Here is a 22,423-nt window from a genome sequence, read left to right as displayed (position 1 = left end):
GACATTGAAAACTGGAATAATGGTTGCTGAAAATTCAGCTTCGCATTGCAGGAATAAATTACTTTAAAATATATTAAAATAGAAAACAGTTATTTTAAACTGTTTTAATATCTCACAATACTACTGAGGAATTTAATTTATTTTATAATAAATTCTGAATTAATATGTTTTAATGGTAAAATAATAAATCACATAAAGAAAACTAATCTTATCTTTAAATCTTAAATAAATTTTAAATACATTTTTCAAAATCCAGACCCTAAGACACAAATTGTAACAGAATTTCTTAAAGGAATGGTTCATCCAAAAATGAAAATTACACCATAAGATACTCACCACCAAGCCATCCTAGGTGTATGTGATTTTCTTCTTTTCAGACAGTTTTTTTTTTTTTTTTTTAACTTTTTTTTTTTTTACTTTTTTTTTTTCATTAGAGTGTCAAGTTCTGGCTTCTTGTCTGATCTATGACTCGAAGTATGAGTTATGTCATCTGTCTTGCGTCGAGTCAGAAGTCAGCCAAGACGTCGGAAGTTTCCATTCTCACAAAACATAAAAAATAAATAAAATAAAATGTAAAAAAAGGTTATTTACATTAGAATTAGACAGTCACCTATATGGCTTAGCGTAATTTTCATTTTTTGGTGAAGTAAGCAGTAAACTTCTTTAGGAAACATTTTTAAATGTCTTCTATTCGAAATGCTCAAGTCAAACAATGAGTATGAGCGCTTGAAATGAAACAATACAGCAGAATCCTGTCTACAGAGTGATGCAGTGTTTTTTGCCCTCTGGGCAGGAGTCAGGTCACGAGGCCCCGCACCACCAGTTAGCCATATGGGCATCAAGACCTGCAGGAAACCAACCAGTCACCCAAGAAAAACATGGATGGCACTGCCAAAATCACAGCACTCCAGGGCACAGGACAGAAGAGAGGAGCCATTTTGTCTTGTGAAGGACTTAAATAAACACAAGCAGCAAGAAGAACGAAGTCAGAGCTGAGAAAAGGAGGAATGAGAGTTAAAAAAAAAAAAAAAAAAGAGACACAAATCGAGTCGGGGGGGCAAGGAGGGCGATCCACTGGCGGTCCGTAATGTCACAACACGGGGGTATTGAGTGGAGAGATACGGGAAGGCTGGTCTTGTGAAGGCGAAATCGATAACATGTTAAGCCTGTCCATCTGGAGAGGCTACTACAAACTACTATACACCACACACAGCCAGAGTCTAAGCCACTGGTGTGTGTGCGTGTGTGTGTGTGTGTGTGTGTGTGACCAAGACAGAAAGTGTTTGCATATGCAAGCCTGCGTGTTTGAAGTTAGCCCATTGGGCCACGTGTGTTTATGGTCACTGAGGTAGAAATGTCAATGTGCGCTGGCAGATTTCATGTTGCTTACAATATGCCCATGTTAGATTACCCATGCTGATGCAAATTGCCCATTTGCCTGTGACTGTCTGTCTGTGTGGGCACTGTATGTAATTCACTTTTGACTTACCATGAGCCCCGCAAGACACGTCATTCCTCCACCCAGCTCACACACCGCCGAGCCCCTGTGAGACAGAGAGACACGCAGGGGATTGATGCGCCGTTTAACGTTAACATTGAAGCACACGAGTATGAGAGTGAAGTTTTTCAGCTCAAATGAGACAAAAACAGGAGGATGAGAGCGATAAAGACAGACGGAGAGAGAGAGATGGCTGTTGTGTCTTGACAATAACGCTAATTAACTTGCCCGTGTTGGGGGACGCCATTGATTGGAATGCAATTCCGCTGGGCTCATTGATCTCAACCTTCCTCTCCTTCCTTCTCTCTGCATGCGAGCGGGTGTATATGTGTTTACAAAAGAAAGCACAATTGTCCTTTTTCCTGCTGGAAATGTGGATTTGTAGTACAGCCGGAATGGGAAGCTAATTAAATGTACAGGATCAGTGTTCTGCTATGACTCTGTACTGGTCTTCAAGTACACTGATGCATTACAGACGGAGACGCTGTAACGTAGATTTATTAGTTTATCAGATGGCGTTATTGGACGCTTATGCTGGATTCACCCAATTCAAAAATCATAAAAGATAAACATCCGAAAAAAAGTTCACTTCTCAGGCTGAGAGTTTTACGTATTTCGTAAAAAAAAGACATGATTTTACACATGCCAGTCTTTATGAAGTTTTGTACAGTTATTGTCACGAATTCTCTCCTAATATTCACTTAACTGATTTCTGATTTTAGGATGGCAAAAACCACTTGTCCTTGTTGTAAGTGGACATACAGTATTTGCAAATATGTTAGCATTTGGCTAATTAGCCTAGCTTTTGCAAAAGTGTTTGACTGGACAAATGGCCTTTAAACCATATGTCAATCACAATAACTATGGACGGAAAATGAAAGTGTTTACCTACCCTTAAAGAAAAGTTAACCTTACTGGCTATATCTAAACATATTTATGTGCATTTCTTCTTATTAACTGCATTTAGCTTTTTTGCTTTTGTTTCCCCCTGAGAACAACAGTTAACACACATACCTATAGTATATACAGAAACCTTCACACCAGAGCAGAATAATTCATATGAAGGGTAATTCATGCAATTCTCACAGGAACAGAGGATTTACACAAAGACTATAATTTGCATAGAGTTCATTTGTGTTTGTCATACACAAAATATACAGTAGAGAGTCCTCATAGATCAAAAGCAGCCCAGAGCTGCACACCAGAACTGTCTTGTCACACACACACACACACACACGCACACACACACACACGCACACACACACACACGCCGACAGCTTGACTTCATCATTTTGCCAGTCATTTCTGTGCTCTGTGACAACAGTCTCCATGTGTTTGTCTGCTCTCAGCCCGTGATCCGACACCTTCCATTGACAGAGAGACAGAGTGGAGGATGAAGAGAGAGCAATTGTTGTATGAGGGAGTGCAATTAAAAATTAATGCGCACAAAACTGCTAGTATGAGCCGCGGCGGGGACAAAGCCCCAGTGACAGGTAGCTATTTGGCTGTACATTGGGCTAGTGGAAAGAAAGGCAAAAAACCAGAGGGATGAAGAGAAGAGATGGGCGCTCTCTGTAAATTGACTTTTTTTTGTTCTGCTTTATCCTCCTCTTTTTCTCTTTTTGGTGAGTGCCTGATAACAGGTCTGCAAGATAGCGAGAGGGTGACAGTCCTTGATGACATACAGGAACAAGAGCACGCGTCGACACGCGCGAGCACACACACACACACAGAGAGAGACACAAACACATGCAAATTAACTCCAGTTTTTAATTTAGAGGTCTGAATATGCACAAAAGAGACACACAGACTAAATCACAACAGATCACGGGTCTTAACATCCTCCACATACACACACAGACTCCTACAGAACCATTGGCCCAAGGGCGCAAAACCCTGCTCTGTCTCTATATGCCCAGTTGACCTTCAGCTTGCCGCTGTGTGATCGATAAGCCTCTCTTCCCTCTTCTGCCTCTTGAATGTAAAAACAGGAAATCAAAGGCTTGTGTACCGCCTTGAGTGCAAATCAAAAACTGCCCCTTGCTTCTCTGTCATATGGCCAAAGTGAGAGAGAGAGAGAGTGGGAGAAGAGAGGGGGGGAGAGAGAGAGAGAGAGAGAAGGGGGGGGCTCACTTAAACATGTGACGTTTCTTCAGGCAATAGTAGGCCATCACCTCTTCAGAAGGCCAGACACCTGAAAGAGAGCAGAAGAGAGAGCAGTTAGAAGTGTATGAAGCGCGCTGGTACTTACTAGTGCACCATACTGCCGGGTTTATTTACAGTATCGGGAATACTACACAGTTTTCACTATCATATTAAATTTAGCATAATCTGGTCAAAAGTCTTCCATTCAAATATGAGGGGGCCTTCTGACATATTTAAACCACCAATCATAGCTCATATGATTCACTGTGACATGCATTAAGTGATATTTTGGCAAACATACATTATACTACCTCTCAAAAATGGGCTCAATGATTTGTTAAAGGGTCAGATCACCCAAAAAATCATTTTATGAAGCTACGAGAATACAGTTTGTTCACAACCAAAATAACAACTATAATAGTATGCAATGTGTGTACACAGATATGTTGTTTTACATTCAGATCAAAGGAGAAACTACATAAACAACGTATAAGCGTATATCAACGTATGCTCTCCAAAACGGCTCTACACAGCGACACATACCAGACAAATTCTTGAATAAAGCCACTATTTTTGTTTTATTTGCTCACATTTGCGCAAAGCTTTGTGAAATTATGGTTGGACCACAAGGATTACTTTACTGATGTTTCTGGAACAGAAAAAAAGTTTCTGTTTTTATAATTAAAAAAACTAATGTAGTTAATTTCTGTGATGGCGAAGCTGAACTTTCAGCAGGCACTATTGCAGTCTTCATCATGATCTTCATCATCCTTGACACTCGAAAAACATTTCATTTATTATTAATGTTGAAATCAGTTGCATTTTTGTTAAAACTGTCATATATTCTTTGATGAATAGAAAAGGAAAAAGAATAGCATTTAATGTACAAATCTTTTACGATATCATACTTTTGAACGCTTTTATAAGTAAAAGCAATATTTTCTGTGACGTCTCTATACGCATAACTATCACTGCATTTCTTTATTTGTTTAACATTTAGTTTTTTTTAACATTTGTGTAATTTGTGTAATAAGTTTACTAAAAGAAGTATAAAAAAAATACATGTACACCACATAAAGATGTATTTTTAGTGAACGTATAGTTACTGTGGTATAACCATCACATTTTAGCTCACATTTCTTTGAATAACGGGTGAGAGAGATACTTGAATGTATAGATGGCCGGATCACATAAAGAAAAAAACCCTGAAACTTACTATGATGTACATTATTTGACAAAGACTTCATAGAAACGTTCGAATTATTACATACCACAACCTCACACAAGGACGCCACAAGCCTACATGGTAACCTTCACATGATGCAACAAAGACGGTGTCTCACTCTCTTTTACACTGGCGCTTTCTCTCTGTTCATGAAGAACGCTCCCTGCTCGCTACAGTTCGCTTCCAACACACACACACACACACAAGATTCTGGCTACTTAGGCTTGTAAGCTGTGCACAGAGTGAGTGGGGGTCCAGCGAATGATTATCACAAGAAGCAGGCTGGTGGTCTTATCACCCACTGTCAGCCTCTGCTCCTTCTGCTAGCTCCAGCAAGAGCCATAAAGCTGCTATTGTCTCTCAGACACACACATACACACACGCGGCTGAGGAAAATAGTCATTTCAATAAACTTAGGCCCCTGAGCTGTCTGCCTTTGATGGGAGCTCTTATGTGTTCGGATTTGTGTGTGTAACTTTACTTTCGTTTGCAACGTATCTTCATGTAGAAATTTGTGAAGTGTTTTAAAAGAAAGAAGAAAGAAAACAGTGTTTTTGGTGTGCGAGCGACGGGTCATTCTAAGAAATGCTTGTACCTTTCTGTAAAATTTTAATCATTCTGTCAGACAAAAACATTTGTTTAAATATTAAAAACTTAAGCGTGACTCAAGTTTAAAGGGCTAGCTCACCCAACAATAAACATCTTGTCATCATTTACTCTCCCTCATTTCATTTAAAATATGTAAGACGGAACACACACACACACAAAAAAAATATTATGTAAGACATGGGACAAAAAAGAAGATATTTCGACATAAATGTCGGCGTAAATTTTTTTACCATTGACATATACCTATATGGATAGAAAATATAAAGCATTAAAATATCTTCAAGGTTCCGTGGGAAAAAAATGTATAAAAGTTTATTACTGAGTGATCTATATACCTTTGATTAACAGAATGTCATAAGATACATACACACAATCACATACACAAATTTAATGTCATAAAAAATGCTAATAAACGACTGTTAACTTCATTCACAGCATTATGATACAAGGTCCTTCTAATGAGAATTCAATATTAATATTTGCGCAAATATATGTATTTTATTTATCACAAGGTTGAAGGTAACAGAGGAGACTGTTAAAGTTGTACTGAAAGGATTCATGTCTAAAAATTATGAAAAATATGTCCTCATGACAGATTTATTGTTGATATTTATATAATATCGGCATTTATTATCTATAATGTAAGCATTTATTTAAATTATTATATTATTGTTCCATTTTTTTATTATAAATTTAAATTTAGAATTATGGATAAAACACAAAGGAGGCAAAGGAACGGTTAAAACGCATCATTATGCTAAAAGAAAAGAATCTAATAAAATTAATAGATTTATCAAAAAAATATATATAATTAAAAGAATGTCTATATTACAATAAAGGTCATCAACTCTTCTATTTTCCCAAAAGTTATTTTTCATACAGGAGTATGAGGGACACCAGTGGATGACCCTGCTAATGTTTTTGTTCAGTGCATGCAAGAACGACAGAAACACAGACGGTTAGATAGAGAGGGTGAGAAAATGTGTGTGTGAGCGTTTGTAAGACAGAGTCGATATAATAAGCAGCTTATGACCTGCCTTTCAGGAAGGCCTGTTAAAGCCTGTCTCTCTCAACCTCTCTGCACCATCAGCTTGAGATTAACTCACCCAAGCAAGATTTAATAATGTCTATTGATAAAACGTCAACATATGCCTCTGCCATTAAAAGGCGGCAGCACCTGCTTGCTATTCCACTTGCTGATGAACCATATGACATTTTGAGAGGCTAGTGTAAGATTTATCACAGAAGGATTGTAGCCAGACAGAAAAAAAAAACGCAACTTATGACACTTAGAGGTCACAACAACAACTTCTAGGCTCATCCAGGAGGCCCTCTTGGGCCGATTCATTCGGCTGCTTGTAATCTCTGAAGGAGCAGCCTCCTCTATGATTTATATGACTGGAAATGTACAAATCCAAAAACTGTGCGTTTGAATGATAGGCTAAATCTTATCGCTCTGCATTTTGATGAAACTAGAACTATGCTGAAGAAAAGTGTAATAGAGGCTCGGGGTGCCTTCGTTTATTAACTGCTGTACTGTTACATACATCAAAGAACATTTCTAGCAAAAGCGCTTGAGGTTTCTTAAATAAACGCTCAGAGTACAAATGGCTTAATGACATTCTCATAAGTTAGACGTTTTTAAAAATGACATTTGAAATGGATTGATTTAGCAATTGTACAAATGGTGAGATAACACAGGGGCTGCTTAATAAGGGCAGGAGTTTTTCTGCTTTTAGAGGTCTTTTCAATAATGATACCCTGAGATACAATTATGGCAATAGGAGGATTTCTTTTGCTACTCTCAGCTGAACCCATGAAGAAATACACTATTCCTTCAAAAGCGTTTCTTATATTTATTCACTGTGTGTTGAAAAGCGAAAAATACCTTTGCAAATACAGTTGATGAGCAGAAAAACAGCAGTAAATGCACAACAAATTTTAAGCCAAAAATTGAATAAACCGAAAAATTATTTCTTGTGAAGCTGCTTTGAACAGCGCTACACAAATAAACACTATGTTATGCCACAATTATCTGATAATACATAAACAATAGCGCAATCATTTTATGGGAATATATCATTAACAGTTGGTAAAAAGGCATGGTTTAAAATTATTTCCAGTAATATTTAGTTTGAAACCCCTAAACATTCAGAGGATAAGACGCCTTTGTCAGGGTATTGAATGTGTGAGTTTTTGCTTAATGTTTTTGACATGACCTCAGTATTTTTCGTGTTGTCCATTTAAACATTTACATGCAGACATATAAAATGGATTTGTATGAGATTGTTTTTATAGTTATCAAACATAGTTTCTTGACTATGCATATATGCACCATTCAAATGTTTGGAATCTCATTTTTTCCCAGCAAGCACACCCTGAAATGATCAAAAGCGTAAAAAGCTATCATAAAAGCTATTCATCAAAGAATCTACTAAAGAATTAAGTACTAAAAATATAAAAACTGTTTTAAGAAATGTTTTTTTGAGCTACTAAATCAACTATTTCTGAAGCATCATGTGACAATAAAGACTGCTAAAAGTTCAGCTTTGCATTTTAAAATATATTCAAACAGAAAACGGTTACTTTACATTGTAACAATATAACACATATATAACTGTATTCACAATATAACTGTTTTCCATTTTTTCTCATCAAATAAATGCAACCCTAATGAGCAAAAGAGACTTTCAAGAAAATCTAAATCCTACCATCCCCAAACTTCTGAACAGTAAAAGTATTATTATTTTTAGTATTAAAATGGAAACAGAAAAGGAAACTAAAAGTCTTGAATCTGAAACTTGAATTTAAACTATAAAATTACATGCATAAAACAGACAAGCATATGTAAAGGTGTGAGTTTTATTTTAGCCAGGAGTCAAGATGAATTTGAGGAAATGAAGAAGCCACGAGCAGATAAAAGCTCTTCCTGGGGCCAATGCAATCACTTTTCACCTTCATTAACCAAATGAAACAGAGCCATCTCTGCTACATTCTTTATCTCCGTTATCTTCAAACCTTTGTACTTTCATCTATTTTTTTTTACTCAAATTTGATGTAAAATACATAAGAGCTAAAACTCAGATACACAGGAGCATACTATGCTAGCTATTTGTGCTAGCTAGATATTTGACGGCTTATTTTAGCTATACTGTCCTCTACTGAATGTAAAGGTGAAGTGTCTTAACATTGCTAGGGTCAGAAAGGGCTGGAAAACAGTCAATATTTTTGTGATTTTTCCAAGTGGCATAGAAATTTCCCACTATCACTTCGCTGCTGTGCTCCTCGTGGAAGTAACCAATGTGTACGTGAACTCTTAACCTTGTGAACTTTGGAAAACTGCAGCGCCTGGCTAATCCTGGTGGAAATGCCAGACACTAATCATATGAGCCGGGATGAGACACACAGATGCCGTCCAGCACTTACTTACACACTATAGCCACAGTTCTCTCGAAACGGCTTGTTTGCTAGCATATACGTACAGCCCCTAAACGTCATGAGCTTAAACAGAACAGTGAACAAGACAAACAATCATCTTAGTTAGATACTAAGGTCACAGATTAACATGCCTACAGTATAACAAATCCATCATACAGCATGACAATAAAAACAGAGGATACGGGAAAGGGATATAATAAAAGAGAAAGTTGTGTGTTCCCTCCTCCTTTCCAGGACGTGGGGCGGCCCTGAGCTTTCTCCAGATGATCTCCACATTACCGCCGGCCTCTGATAATTCCTAAGCCTCCTCCATTTCAGATCCAATAACGGATAAGAGAGCATTTCAGCATGATCAACTGCAATCTGTTCCCTCACACCGCTACTTTACTCCAACTCAGGATTAATGAACACACACTCACTCACTCTCTCTCTCTCACAAGTACACCCGCAGACAACCAAAGTCACTGCGCGGCGTCTCAGAGAGGACGGGAGAGTTGGGCAGAGAGTTGTCTGAAGCAATCAGAGGTGAAATCTTGTCTCTAACATGAAGTACAGTCACTGAAAAGCTCAACAAAAGGATGTAGAAACCAATCATGGTTGTTTAAGGCCTGGGGCCGTATTACAGAAACTTGCCAAAATACAGATTTGAGAAGTTTACTGGTTCTAAACGAGATCTTATTCCGTATTGGTTGGCACTTTGTTGATTATAAAATTGCGCAGCAGTTTTGTTTTGATGCACAGTTCATAACCGCTACATAGCACCCACTTACTAGTGTTCGTGTTTCAGAAATTTTATTTTTATTAAAAAGGTCTAAACAAAACCAACCAGCTAAAAGGTGAATCATAACATTACAAAGTTAGCAAAAAGGTATTTAGAAATCTGGAAAAAAAGACACAAGACTGTGCACTTTAAAGGGTCATTAACTGAGAAATCAAAATCCCATTGATTGTTTGATATATAAGAGGTCTCTGTGATATAAAAACATGTTAAACATCTACGTTTAAGAACTCCAAACTTTCGTGTAACATCTGAAGCCAATCCGCCAAAACAACAGGCTGTGGAATGTGCCAACTTATGATGTAATAGTGGGGGTCATCAGCGCCTGCTTCTACATCACTGCCAGTTAAGCCCCACCCACTGATTCCTACATGTAGTGTAAAAAGAGAGGAAATGTAATCTTAATGAAGTGCAAGTAAGAACTTGGTCCTTTGTTCACTTAATTTTTCCCTGGAATTATTTACAAACAAGGCTCTTTTAATGGCTTTAAACACGCCGTACATGATCACAGATGTATTACTCTGTCTTTTGTTTTTCTAAAATTCAGATATTACATAACGTGTAGCCTTTTTCGCACTCATGCCAGACTTAATAGTCATCCTGTTATGAATAACCTTTGAATTTGCGCCCATCAAATTTCCAAAAACAAAGTTTGAATTTTAAGCCAACTACATCTATATATATTCTTACTGTCTTATTAAATTACTCATACTGTGATGTATTTGGACATAACGCCCACCCTAAAATACTCGATTCATATTCGACAGGCTTAATCTTTTACAACGCAAACCCACACAGGCATTCACACACACACACACACACACACACACACACACACACACACACACACCCCTCAGCAATTTTCAGTGAACACACCGAGCAACAAAAAAGGAAGCCTCTAACCACACAGCTCCAGCACACAGAAATGACAGAATACAGGGGAAAAAAGCCTTTCCGTCTTGCCCAGCTGCGCACACGAGTGTGTTTTCAAAGCCGCAACACTGTGCCTCGGGTAGATAAGGCCGCCCTCCTCTCTTGGTAAACAACTTTTTTGGATTAGGGGTGGCGGCGTATAATGAGGGGAGAAGAGCCATCGCTGCATTGTCACCAGCGTGCGCGGGGGCCGGGGCAACTCTTTGCTCTGCTATTTATCCGGTGGCCTGATAGCTTACTTATCTGTGAGAGAAAATGCCAAAGCTGGCGGAATCTCATCTTCGCAGCGGCGCGGCGCTGACGGCAGACTAATAGATATATCAGCACGCGGGTGCGGGGCTAAGCCGGTCAGATGAACGGGTGCAGGCCGCAGCTGATTGATTAGCATAGGCTGGAACGGCGCGGGCCGTTGACAACCCCAGATTACAGCCGCCGCGCAAGCCTAAATTGCTTACTTCTCTCTGCTGCACCGTGGAACAGGGGCCTGCCAAATTACAGCCCTGTCACCTGAACAAGGTCTATTTGGGGAATGTTAATGCATATAAACAATTAAAGCGAGAGGGAGAGAAATGATAGGGATGAATAGAGAGAGAAGAAGAGGGGAAGAGTTAGATGAGAAAAAAAGAGGGGTGAAGAGACGGATGATGAGATATTGCAAACATACTTGCTAACCAAAAAAATTCTCTCCTAGGCGCAGACCAATCCTTTGTGAGAAATGAATTGTTTTAGTGCATATGGGTAATTACCCCGAGTGTATAAACACTTTTTCAGGGTTATTGACAAGGTCTATATATATATATATATATATATATATATATATATATATATATATATATATATATATATATATATATATATATATATTAGTGTGTTTTTCAGTTTGGAGGGTACGTCAGAAGCCAGGACTTTTATTTTGAAAACAAATGAGTGAAAGAACATATGGAGCTCCTATTCTTCGTATACATCTTGGCAACACAGTCCTTGATTTTAAAATATGCAATATGTTATGCTATATGCAGTTTATCGCTATGTCATATTCACACCATATTCATTGCGTGCTAAACTCTAAAATTAGTGCTAAATTGTCTTTATTGGAAAACTGTTTATATTTTTAACAATTTCTTTATTTGTGAAAATACTATAACTGGATTGCGGAAACTATTTTCTAAATTTTGTGTAAATTATCAAAATTTCAGCAGTTGATGTGCATGTGTTTGTACTTATCTTAAATTTAAACTTAAATTTTCTGATATGATATGTGAAGCTTTATATCAGCTATGCTTTCTAAAATATCATATGCGTCAACCTCCTAATAATGACGCATGCCCAGGAATAAAAGGTCTTTGAATAAGAAATGTTTATCGCAAAAAAAAATTAATAGTTCGTTAAAAGTTTCTATCATAAACATACTGAAAACGACAGTCATCAGAAAAAAATAGTGTCTTTGAGGCCCACTTCCCTTGTTATATAGCATCACAGCACTCTTGTTTGTAGCTATCTTAACCTACATTACCACACAGCCCTGTAGGGGATACAGGAACAGCACTGTGAGAAAATGTGTGTGCTCAGTGGGTGATAATGTGTGAACAGTTATCCACTGCTGCAGGTGTGTGAGTGTGTGTGAGAGATTTAATGTGTACAGGTGAGAATGTGTTAACAGCTATAACAATGGACAGGCCAGAGCCAGACACACACACACACACACACACATCTCAAGGGCAGCATTGTCTATCATAAAGACGTAACTTACTTCCGAACTGTAACCATGACAACGTGTCATCATGGTGTCATTCTTCTGACAGGAACTGCAACCAGTTTTTGCCCCTACCAGTGAATATTAAAGCCCTTTATTGACGGACTCATATAATAATGATATTACTTGAGGTTGAGGATTAAACATTTTCTGGTAATTTATTCACCCCATGTCATCCAAAATGTTCATGTCTTTCGTTATTCAGCCAAAAAGTAATTTTTCAAAGAAAATATTTCAGGATTTTTTCCCACAAAGTGGACTTCAATGGGGATCAACTGGTTGAAGGTCCAAATTGCAGTTTAAAAATGCAGCTTCAAAAGACGATTTCAGCTGAGGAATGATGGTATTATCTAGAGGAAAAAATATGGATTCTTAAAAAAAAAATAAAATAAATAATTTAGTTTGAGTCCACAACTTTGTGCAGTGCGAAAAAATATATTGGAAAGGTCACGTAGTATTAAACATCCTCTTCCAACTTCAAAATCTTACAACATCGTTGTTTTACCTTTTTTGTAAATATATTATATTTACATACATTACTTAATTTTTTATTATAATTACTTTTTAATTAAAAAACCAAAAATGCATTAATTAATTATTAATAAGCTGACAGTGTGCTTTATCCGGTGTGTTGTTTGTACAATAAAACGTCTTGAAAAAGTTTGCAACATGTTGAAACTACATTTAGACAATCTAAATCAACTAAAAGAGAAAAGGACAGAGAGTTTTTCAATTAAAAAGAAGCGACGGCTTCAGTGCATGATTGAGTCGAATGAGTCAGTGATTTGCGTTTCACTGTCTGTGGTGGAGCATTAAGGTCACAGAGCATTCCATAGGGCACATATGCTGACTGTACGCTCAACACTGCATGCAGCAAGGGCCACTGCATTCCATCTGTATCTCTCTTTGACTCTCTCTCTGTCTGAGAACGGACAAGCAGGGCGCCTGCAGGCTGTGCTTCGCGTTGCCGCTTTTCACTCTAAACGGAGATGAGTGCGTTGATATCCCCGGGCCAGCTCAGGGGGCCTCTATCTAACCCGAAATGATTTTTAGCACGCCGACTCAAGCACTTCCCAGAAGCAATGTCAACCCACTGCCAGCGTCTCTCTTTTTCTGCCTCCTTCTCTCTCTTTCCGTGTGTGTGCGGGTGTGTGGATTTGTGTGGGGAGAGAGAAAAGCAGTACAGACAGGGGGAAGTTAAAAAGCTTAGCAGCGAGGGTCAGCTCGCGACACAAGGGCTTATCGTTTTTCTGTCGCTCCCCCGCCGGCAAAAGAAGGGACCTTTTTTTTCTCTTCCTCTTTCAGGTGAAAAGCTTACTACTTCCCCTGCTCTCTCTCTCTCTCGTTTTCTCTGGTGCACACCCTGGCTCCTTTTCACATCTTGATGCCTTTTAAATGTCACTTATTTTACATGAGGTACTTTGTGGAGACGGGGAATCAGGAGCAATCAGGGCTATTATCCCTGTGGGGCGATGTCGGGTCCAGATGCATTACGACACCCTTCCTCCGGCTGGCCACTGCTGTAGTGTGCCACTTCTCAGGGAATTAAGTGGCATTATGGGGGAAGTGGCTGTGATGGGAACAGCATGGGCAGTGCAGGTAGAACGCTACTCTCCCCTGGCCTTAAGTGAGACCTCACCAGGGTCTAATCAGAAAGAAAGCCCTGGACAAAGCAAAGCTCCGGACACAGCAAACCCCGGCCCACCAGGGGAGAGCCAAGCCATTTAGAGCCACCTGTGTGCATGCACGCACACACACACACACACACACGTTTTTCCCTAGGATATGCTTGCACACTTTTGAGTTGACACTCTTTGGGACCTCCCTCACTCTCTTTCTGTGAATATGTAATTCACATTAATAAATACATTGCAATACGATTAATCACATCCAAAATAAAAGTTTGTTTATATTATATATGTATTTATATATACAGTGTATATTTATTATGTTTATAAAAATACACACACATACAGTATATATTTAGAAAATTACATGTTTATACATTTATATATTTCTATTCTTCAAATTCATTTTATATTATAAATAAATATATTTAATATATAAACAAAACATGTTTATATAAAAATATACCTGTACGTGTTTGTATATATACATAATAAATATATACAATATACATACATATATTATGTAAACAAAAACATTTATTTTATATGCCATTAATCATGATTAATTGTTTGACAGCACATAAACATAAATATTTACATATACATATATTATATAAATATAAATATTTACCTATACATATATTACACACACATTCATACACATACATATGTATATATATATATGTATGGAAATGTGTGTGTGTGTGTGTGTGTATATGCTGTCATAACTTCATAACAGAAAAATAAAAAGATGTTACAGTCTTAGACTTGGGGTTTTAACAAGGTGTAAATGAAAAAGACAAAAGGTCTACGGCTTTGCTAAACAACACTGTCCAAGTGTGACATCTCCCTGTATCCCAAAAGACAGACGCTAACAGTGCCAGAAAAAAACATTAGCGGGAAAAGCCAAGACACTAACACATTAAGCGAGAACAACACTTCATTTTACATCACAGTGAATGTAGAGTCCAAACACCTTTTATGGATGACACAAAGCATTTAGATAGGAACAAAAAAAATTGAATAAGGCATTTTCTTTGCGCCTTTCCCTCCTCTGAGCACTTGAGGCAACTAGCAAATGAGGGTTATAGTTTTAAAGACTTAGCCCACAGGGCAAAGATACACATTCTCAATCTGTGTCACTCCAGATAAACTAGGAGCAGGCAGATATTATGCCATCAGGGAGTTTTCTTGAGATATCTGATGTTGGAGGACCATCTTGAAGCAAGTTACAGATAAGATGAACTGAGTATGCTGCTACTTAGTAGCAGATATTATGAGAGATGTTAAGCGAATAAATGCACTTGACAGTCCTCATCACCTCATGCTGTATAAGAGAGACTGGGCTTGTAGTTAAGGAGAAAAATTATAGCGAGGCAGTGCAAAAAAAAAAAAAAAAACACTGTGCAAGGATTCTGCAGGTGTTCTGCATTCTACAGGCACCTGATTGAACCCTGTGACTGTACCTGAGCAGCGCTGTACTATAGCCATTGGCCAAACAAAGTCATGGGCCAGATAAAGCCACAGGCTTCACAGACCCTGCTGCTGTGGATGAGCTATTTCAGCAGGCTAACAGCAGCACTGCATGGGCCGGTGTGTTGTCCACATACCAACTCATTTTCATCAGCAGCATGGTAGGACACACCAAGATATGTGCAACAACTGCACAAACAAAATCAAAGACACAAGGCACTATCGATGTGGAAAAAAAAAAGACAAACACAAGAACAAATTGTGAACTTCAACCTTTTTCCATCGAAAGTCAAGCTGTTACTCCCCACAGCAAAAGGACTAATCTCCCAACATACCAATGTACAATTGAAGGGCCTCTCTGGTCTGGAATCTATTGTGAGCACCATATTCCCACCTCTCAGAGCAGAAAACCATTGTATCCCAGCGAACCACAGTCACTGAGGTGGCATGTGTGAAGAATAATAGGCTTGTGTGAGTACAGCACTGCAATTTCTGAAAGAAAGCAAGAAAGAAAGAAAGAAAGAAAGAAAGAAAGAAAGAAAGAAAGAAAGAAAGAAAGAAGGAAAAACCTAACAAACAAATTAAACAGGATAGAGCAACCAAATGAAAGAAAAAAATAATAGAGCAAGATAAAAACAGAAAAAAAGAACAAATTAAATATGAATTTATGATTAAATAAAAGGTGCTACAATAAAAGATAGAAAGAGAAAGAAAAGAACAATGTAAAACAAATGTAAAAGGTGCTGTATGTAGGATTTTGACTGTAAAGCATAAAAATACCATCATGTGTTTCCAGATATTTAAGAAACATGCTAAGTTAACATACTTTTTTATCTGAAAAACAATGCAACAGTCAATTATTCTCCTTTGAAATTGTGCGTTCCGGTGCGGAATGCTGGACTTTGTTTCGGTTTGTGAAACCCCGCCCACTGCCAGTTTACCCAATCGTGTTTCGGATCTCCAGGTTGCCAGTTGGTGGAAAACGCAGCTTATTTTTATTTCAGCCATGAAGGCTGACAAACGAAAAGGGTCTGAGCCGGAAATACAACCTTCTGTACATTCTAAAAAGCCATCAAAAAAAAAACAAAAAAACCTGTATAACCAACAACGGTAATAAAAAACTAAACAAAACAAAACCAGAATAAATGTGCATTTGAGAGATAGAAACTGCTTAAAATAGACAAAGGTTAATTGATGCATCCTGGCTACTAACTTAGTGGAAATATTTTTATTTAATTCAACATTCAGACAGCATTTACACTGTGTTATGAGATGCCTGGTTGGTAAAACAGCATTTATTTGAGAAAGTGTAGCAGACTAGTGAGGTGAAAAAGGGTCACGGCTGTTTATCATATCGGTAACAACCATGACAGAAAAATATGAAAAGTAAGAAATACAAAGATTCAATTTTATTTAATTACCTGAAGAGGTGAAATAATAGTAAAGCAAACGGTTAGGTAGACACTTGTGTTATATTCTCTGGCATCTACCTCCTGTACTATGACCTACACTCTCTCCTTCACCCTCTCCCTTCCACTCTTCCTACTATGTCCTCTCCACCCCCTGGCATTTGACCAGCCCTCACTTGCTGCACTTGGCACACAGGGCACATCGCTAACGGTCTCAGGCTACAGTGCGGAAGAACACAAGGCTACTACTATTTAGACGTGAATGTGAAACTATTTATTAATTTTCTTCAGTAATGTGTTTTTGCCGAGTATGGAAAAAATAAAAGAATTCAAGAGTGTGGATTTGTAGAGTAGCGTGAATTCATGTTTTTGGCAGAATTAACTCTGTAATTTATACATAGTTCATTGAAACAGTTCCGTTTGATAAAATTAACCATTCGATTTCAAAGTAAGAAATAAATTATAGTATTTTACACCTTACAATGAATAACAATCTAGTCTGGCAACCTGCGTGAGCGCCTGAGAAGGAGGGGCAGGGTGAAAAGAAACATCTTCAATATTTTAAATTTGGACTGCAACGCTGCATCAATACTACATATATCAAAAAGAAAAAAAAAATACAAAATACATTTTATCTGCAGTCTATGAAATGCAAAAACGTTGAAGCTCAATATCTCAAAACTGCTCAGAATGCAGATAGAACCTTATGATTTTAAGGCGACGCAATCTCTTAGTCTGTTGGCTGGCACTTATCACCTGGTCAGCCTGAGAGACCAGCTAAAAACCGGCCATGTTTTTCAGGATGGATCTGGTCCCTACAGTATCCATACATGAGGAGAGCTTAGGAAGCAAACATCTCTTGCATTAATTTTATTAATAGGTAAATACCAATGTGTTCATTAAAGCAATTTCAGGGGCCGAAGGAGCCCTGTTATTAGACTGTCTTCGCTGAGGGCCACAAACTAAAATAAAGACCTTAAGAAGAGGTGACCTGTGATATGCCTGCTGGTGAGGGACAACCCAGAGATCCTTATTACTGCGATGAGGCTCCTTGTTTAGACACCTCCAGAGGCCAAGGATGAAGAGGATGGGGGAGGCAAGTGTCCCAATTTACCCCCCAGCACTACAGGGCACAGACTCGCCGCATTAAGGTACAGTCAAGTTTCAGAGTAAAGATAGTGGTCAGTTACTGAGAAAAGCGACCTTGAACATCATAGCCCTAGTGAGCTACATGCACCATTATGTCCATTTAAGAGACAATTAACATAGAAGGCATTTTCACATTTAAAAACACAAGATGCACAAAATTTTCAAGGTCGAGAGAACATCTGTTGCATAAGATGCTGCATATTAAGCATGAACGCAGTGGTCAAGCACGTCTGCCTTGTGCAAAAATTCTGAGAACGGCTAAGATATCATGCTGACTGAAACACTCTGTCCTGTATGCTCTATGTTAGCATATTGCTAAGCTAACAACATGGAAACAACAAGCTAACAATCTAACAAGCTAACTTCCAGTACCTTCATCTTTAAGTCAATGGGTTTTTCGAATGGGTTTTGGTAAAATGTTGAAATAGGGTCTGCGGTTAACACAAGCTCAACATATTTTTACCCACCTTGTGATTTTGTAAAGGTTTTACTCGTCTTAGAGGGATACTTCACCCATTTTGGGGTGGAGTATCCCTTTAAGATTGTGGAAGACTTTATAAAACGATTTTTCTACATGTGTAATTGTATTTTTTTTTCTGAATTTGTGCAATTTGCGGTAAATTGAGCACATTTTGACAGTTTTTATGTATAAAAACGAAGCTACACCCACACTAAGCCATTTAAGACTAACCAAAAACGACAGCCCTTCATTCCCTTTCAAGCGGTGGATAAAATCCCTCTGCAGATGAGATATTAATCAGAGTGAGCAGGAGACACACACAGTCTAATTGGAGATGCTGATTTGTTTAAATATTTAATTCCTAGAAAAGCCATGTTTCCCACAAGCATCTCTCCATCTCTCTTTTTTTCCGTATGACCTTTCATTCTGTCATCGCTTTTTGAAGACTGGTTTAAATGCAGCGTAAAGACTCGCAGTCTTGTTTTGATCTTACTCTATGCCTCTCATTAATCTATACATACAAACATACACATATGTACACTTAAACAGTAAATATACACACACATAATCTCCAAAGACTGTAAACCTATTTGATATGCAATGATACAAAGCACACACTGGAAATAAAAAAAAAAAGGGTTGGGGGGACTCCTGTCGGTGTGTAATTAAGCATAATTATGTACCTTGCTTTAATTAGGCTAAGTAATAGGGCCATGTTCTTGCCAAGTAAAACAGCCTTTCACGGCACAGGCACAAACAATGGCTTCACATAAGTGGCAGGTTGGATTGGTGGAAGGCCTGATCTCTGAGCGCTAACCCCCAAAACAGATTTGACTCCTATAGGACAAAACATTAACATTAGCTGGTCATAGATTAGGAGAGTCAAATAGTTTATCTACATTTATTTATGTTTTATATACACTCTCATCTGTGCTTGAATTTGCATTTGAAATACAGATTGCTTTCTATAGTCACCCCAAAAAGGGCAATACTGCAGCGTTATAAGAAATCATTTAAATGTTTACATCATTCGTTTTTCAGTATTTTCTTCCTTTCTTCTATCGGACACTCAGAAATCACAGACATTAGTGAAAAAAACAACAATCCAGTAATACAATCAATTTACTATTGACCACTATTTATCAAAGATAAATCAAATTAGTTGTTGCAGGCTTATTGTAGTAAACTGGGGTAAAACAAAGACATAAAAAATCCTACGTTTTATTTTTTTTACTCACTTAGTAATGGATATGTTAATTTTTCCCTAAACATCTTTTAAGACTTTTCTTCATAGTTCAAATTTGTTCTTTTTAAAACACTGCTGTTGCATTATAGCATCAAACAAACAAATCGAACCTAAAAAAAAAAAAAAAAAAAAAAAAACACAACTCAAGACCCTTGCATTTTGCAAGAACTTTCTTTCTTTGAAACAGATTTAAGAAACACATCCAATCCAAAGTTTCAGGTGAACTCGAGACTATATTATTTCTAAAGGTTAATTAGAAACAGTCTGACATTCTTTCTTATGCTTACACAAAAGGAGATATTTCAAGCAATGTATTTTTTCTGTAATACAAGGCAAGTCTGTGTTGTTTTGGACCTTATTGGCTTTCATGGACAAACAGAACCATTGTTCAGAACACCTCCTTTAGCTATCCACAGAAGAAAGAAAGTCAGGTTTGGAATGACAAAAAAAGGGATATTTTAGGTGAACTATCCAGTCGATTAGTTGAGAATTGTGCATTGTTCAAATCAAACTTTTAGCACAGCATCCCGTTTCGCGGCAGACCTAACAGAGCGTTTCTTGCTTTGGACGACAGTGATCTGTTGTATGTAGATGTGTGTGCGTGGCAGTACGGAGAAGTACCGCGGTAATGAGTGCTCTCTCTTCTACGGCTAGAGCATCATCTCACTAACCCCGCCAGCACTATACGGCCACGCGCTGTGACAGACAGGAGCTATTGTTCGGGCGGGCTGGTATCTCTGGGTGACGAGTTGCCTGGTGCTCTTGTCGCCCGTGACACCGATGGACTAAAATGAAGAGAGCTCATCCCTCCCACTCAATTACTGACCCTGACAGCTTGCCATTGTCTGCCTGGCTCTATCATTAACGTCACTTATGAACTAGCAAGGCATTTATATATAGAACAGCCTGCTCAGCCAGCCACTTTCCACAAACCCTTTTACACACACACACACACACTTTTGTGCTCTCTCTCCAATCCATATACACATACTATTCGAAGTGGTCCTTCTACGTCTCTCGCCATTTCATCACACAAACGCTAAGGAAAAAAACAAACAAAAACTCATATGCACCCACACAAAAAGTCATATTGACAGAATGCACGGTTGAAAATGAAAACGCCATACGCTGGAATATAATGCAGTGGCATGTGCTATTCCGTGGGCTTGATATCACACAAAAGCGAAGGAGCTGAGAGATAAACCGAGGCATTGCAAGCGACAGTACAAAAAAAGGAGGCAGTGGAGAGATAGGGAACAAAATAGAGAGACTGAGAACGAGAATGAGAGCGGGCCGTGATGCAAGCCGTATCACACAGTCATTTTAACCAGCATGATTGAAACGAGGTGAAGGCTGCGGTGGGCCCAGCCATTCCACTGTTTGCATTCATTCCAAAGAGCAGACTAAATAAATCCCCCACCATCTTCAGGCCAGCGCGGAGATTAGAATGTCAAGATAAGCAAGGACATATGGCAGCCATTCAAAGAAAGCGCCAATGAAACCAGGGCTGCCAACAATTCCCAATGTCACACTCTTTTATTCCTCTATCTAATGCACCCACTTCTCCCTCCCTTTCACTGTCTTTCGCTCTCTCTTTCGCTTGCACAGAACGTTAGTCACTCCTCTGCTCTAGTGTGCGTTGAATAAAGTAGTAGTGCATAGTATACAGTAGAAGGATACGGCCTGCTTTGAAAGACAATCCCGACATGTGTTAAAAAAAAGAGAGAGAGAGAGTGATTATAAAACAATAAAAATAAAAAAAAACTTAGGAAAGCTGATGTTTATTCACCTACTTAGCAGTCGATACATTTTCTTCTCAGGACAATTGTAACATTAAGTCATTAGATAAATACCAATTTCTGTTCAAATCGTTTCACTTTGTCGCAGTCAAATGCCGTTCCTCCGCTTCACAAAGAGACAATACTCGCACCGGCGTCCTCCTGGGTCTGTACTGACTGACAGCGCATGGGAGGTGTGTGTGCGGAGGGGTGGAGGAGATCCTGCCAGGCCTGGTGGGGACCTCATATGAATATTTCACATCTCCATCTGAATATTTTAGGGCTGACATACGCATGTAAACAGAGGCAGGCAAAGTGCCCAAATCCACTCAGGAGAGACTATTAAGCCGTCAGGCTCTCACTGACAGTCACTGTGTGCAGTGGCAACACAGGAAAGTCAGCAGACGGTGGGGCATCGCCGCCAGACTGCTAATTTAACTTGTCTTTGGGAAAGAGAAATACAGGAATGAAACGTTTCACAAGGATCCCCAGGGTAGAGAGCAGAGGATGAGGTGTTGCTGGTCAACAGGCATGGGTTTTGTGTGCTTCTGATTGTATTGTGTGAGAAGGTGTTTTATTGTAAATGAACATCCGTTTATGTGGTGGCTGTTGAACTAAAGGTGCAGCCATAGCAAAAAAAAACAAAAAACAAAAAACATGTTTATGGAAAAGCATCAACCTCAAACAAAATACAGAATTGCCTAAATTTCTGGAAAATTCACCAGTTTTAATGTGACTGCAAAAACAAGCAACCCTGAAGGTAAAGTTTTAGTGGTAATTTTTGGGGTTAAAATAATTAATCTTCTCAAGTTTTATGTGAATAGAGAAATATACTATTTGTAGACATTAGCCATATTTATGAGTATGTGTATTATTAGTTCTTCAAAACTCATGTTTGTGG

At 38.4% G+C, this 22,423-nt stretch overlaps 1 protein-coding gene across 1 annotated transcript in view; it reads right to left on the bottom strand.

Moving 5' to 3' along the window:
- Positions 1 to 22,423, bottom strand: part of camkmt (calmodulin-lysine N-methyltransferase) — a 93,002-nt gene that overhangs the window by 25,511 nt on the left and 45,068 nt on the right. Inside the window, exons 4-5 of the mRNA XM_043256255.1 lie at positions 3,632 to 3,692; positions 1,490 to 1,544 (exon numbers count right to left, since the gene is read on the bottom strand). Of these exons, the coding sequence (XP_043112190.1) occupies positions 1,490 to 1,544; positions 3,632 to 3,692 (116 nt within the window). The remainder of the gene's footprint in view (positions 1 to 1,489; positions 1,545 to 3,631; positions 3,693 to 22,423) is intronic.

The sequence above is a fragment of the Puntigrus tetrazona genome, chromosome 13 (assembly GCF_018831695.1).
Source record: "Puntigrus tetrazona isolate hp1 chromosome 13, ASM1883169v1, whole genome shotgun sequence".
Taxonomy (NCBI): Eukaryota; Metazoa; Chordata; class Actinopteri; order Cypriniformes; family Cyprinidae; genus Puntigrus; species Puntigrus tetrazona.
This window is presented reverse-complemented; position numbering and strand designations above follow the sequence as displayed.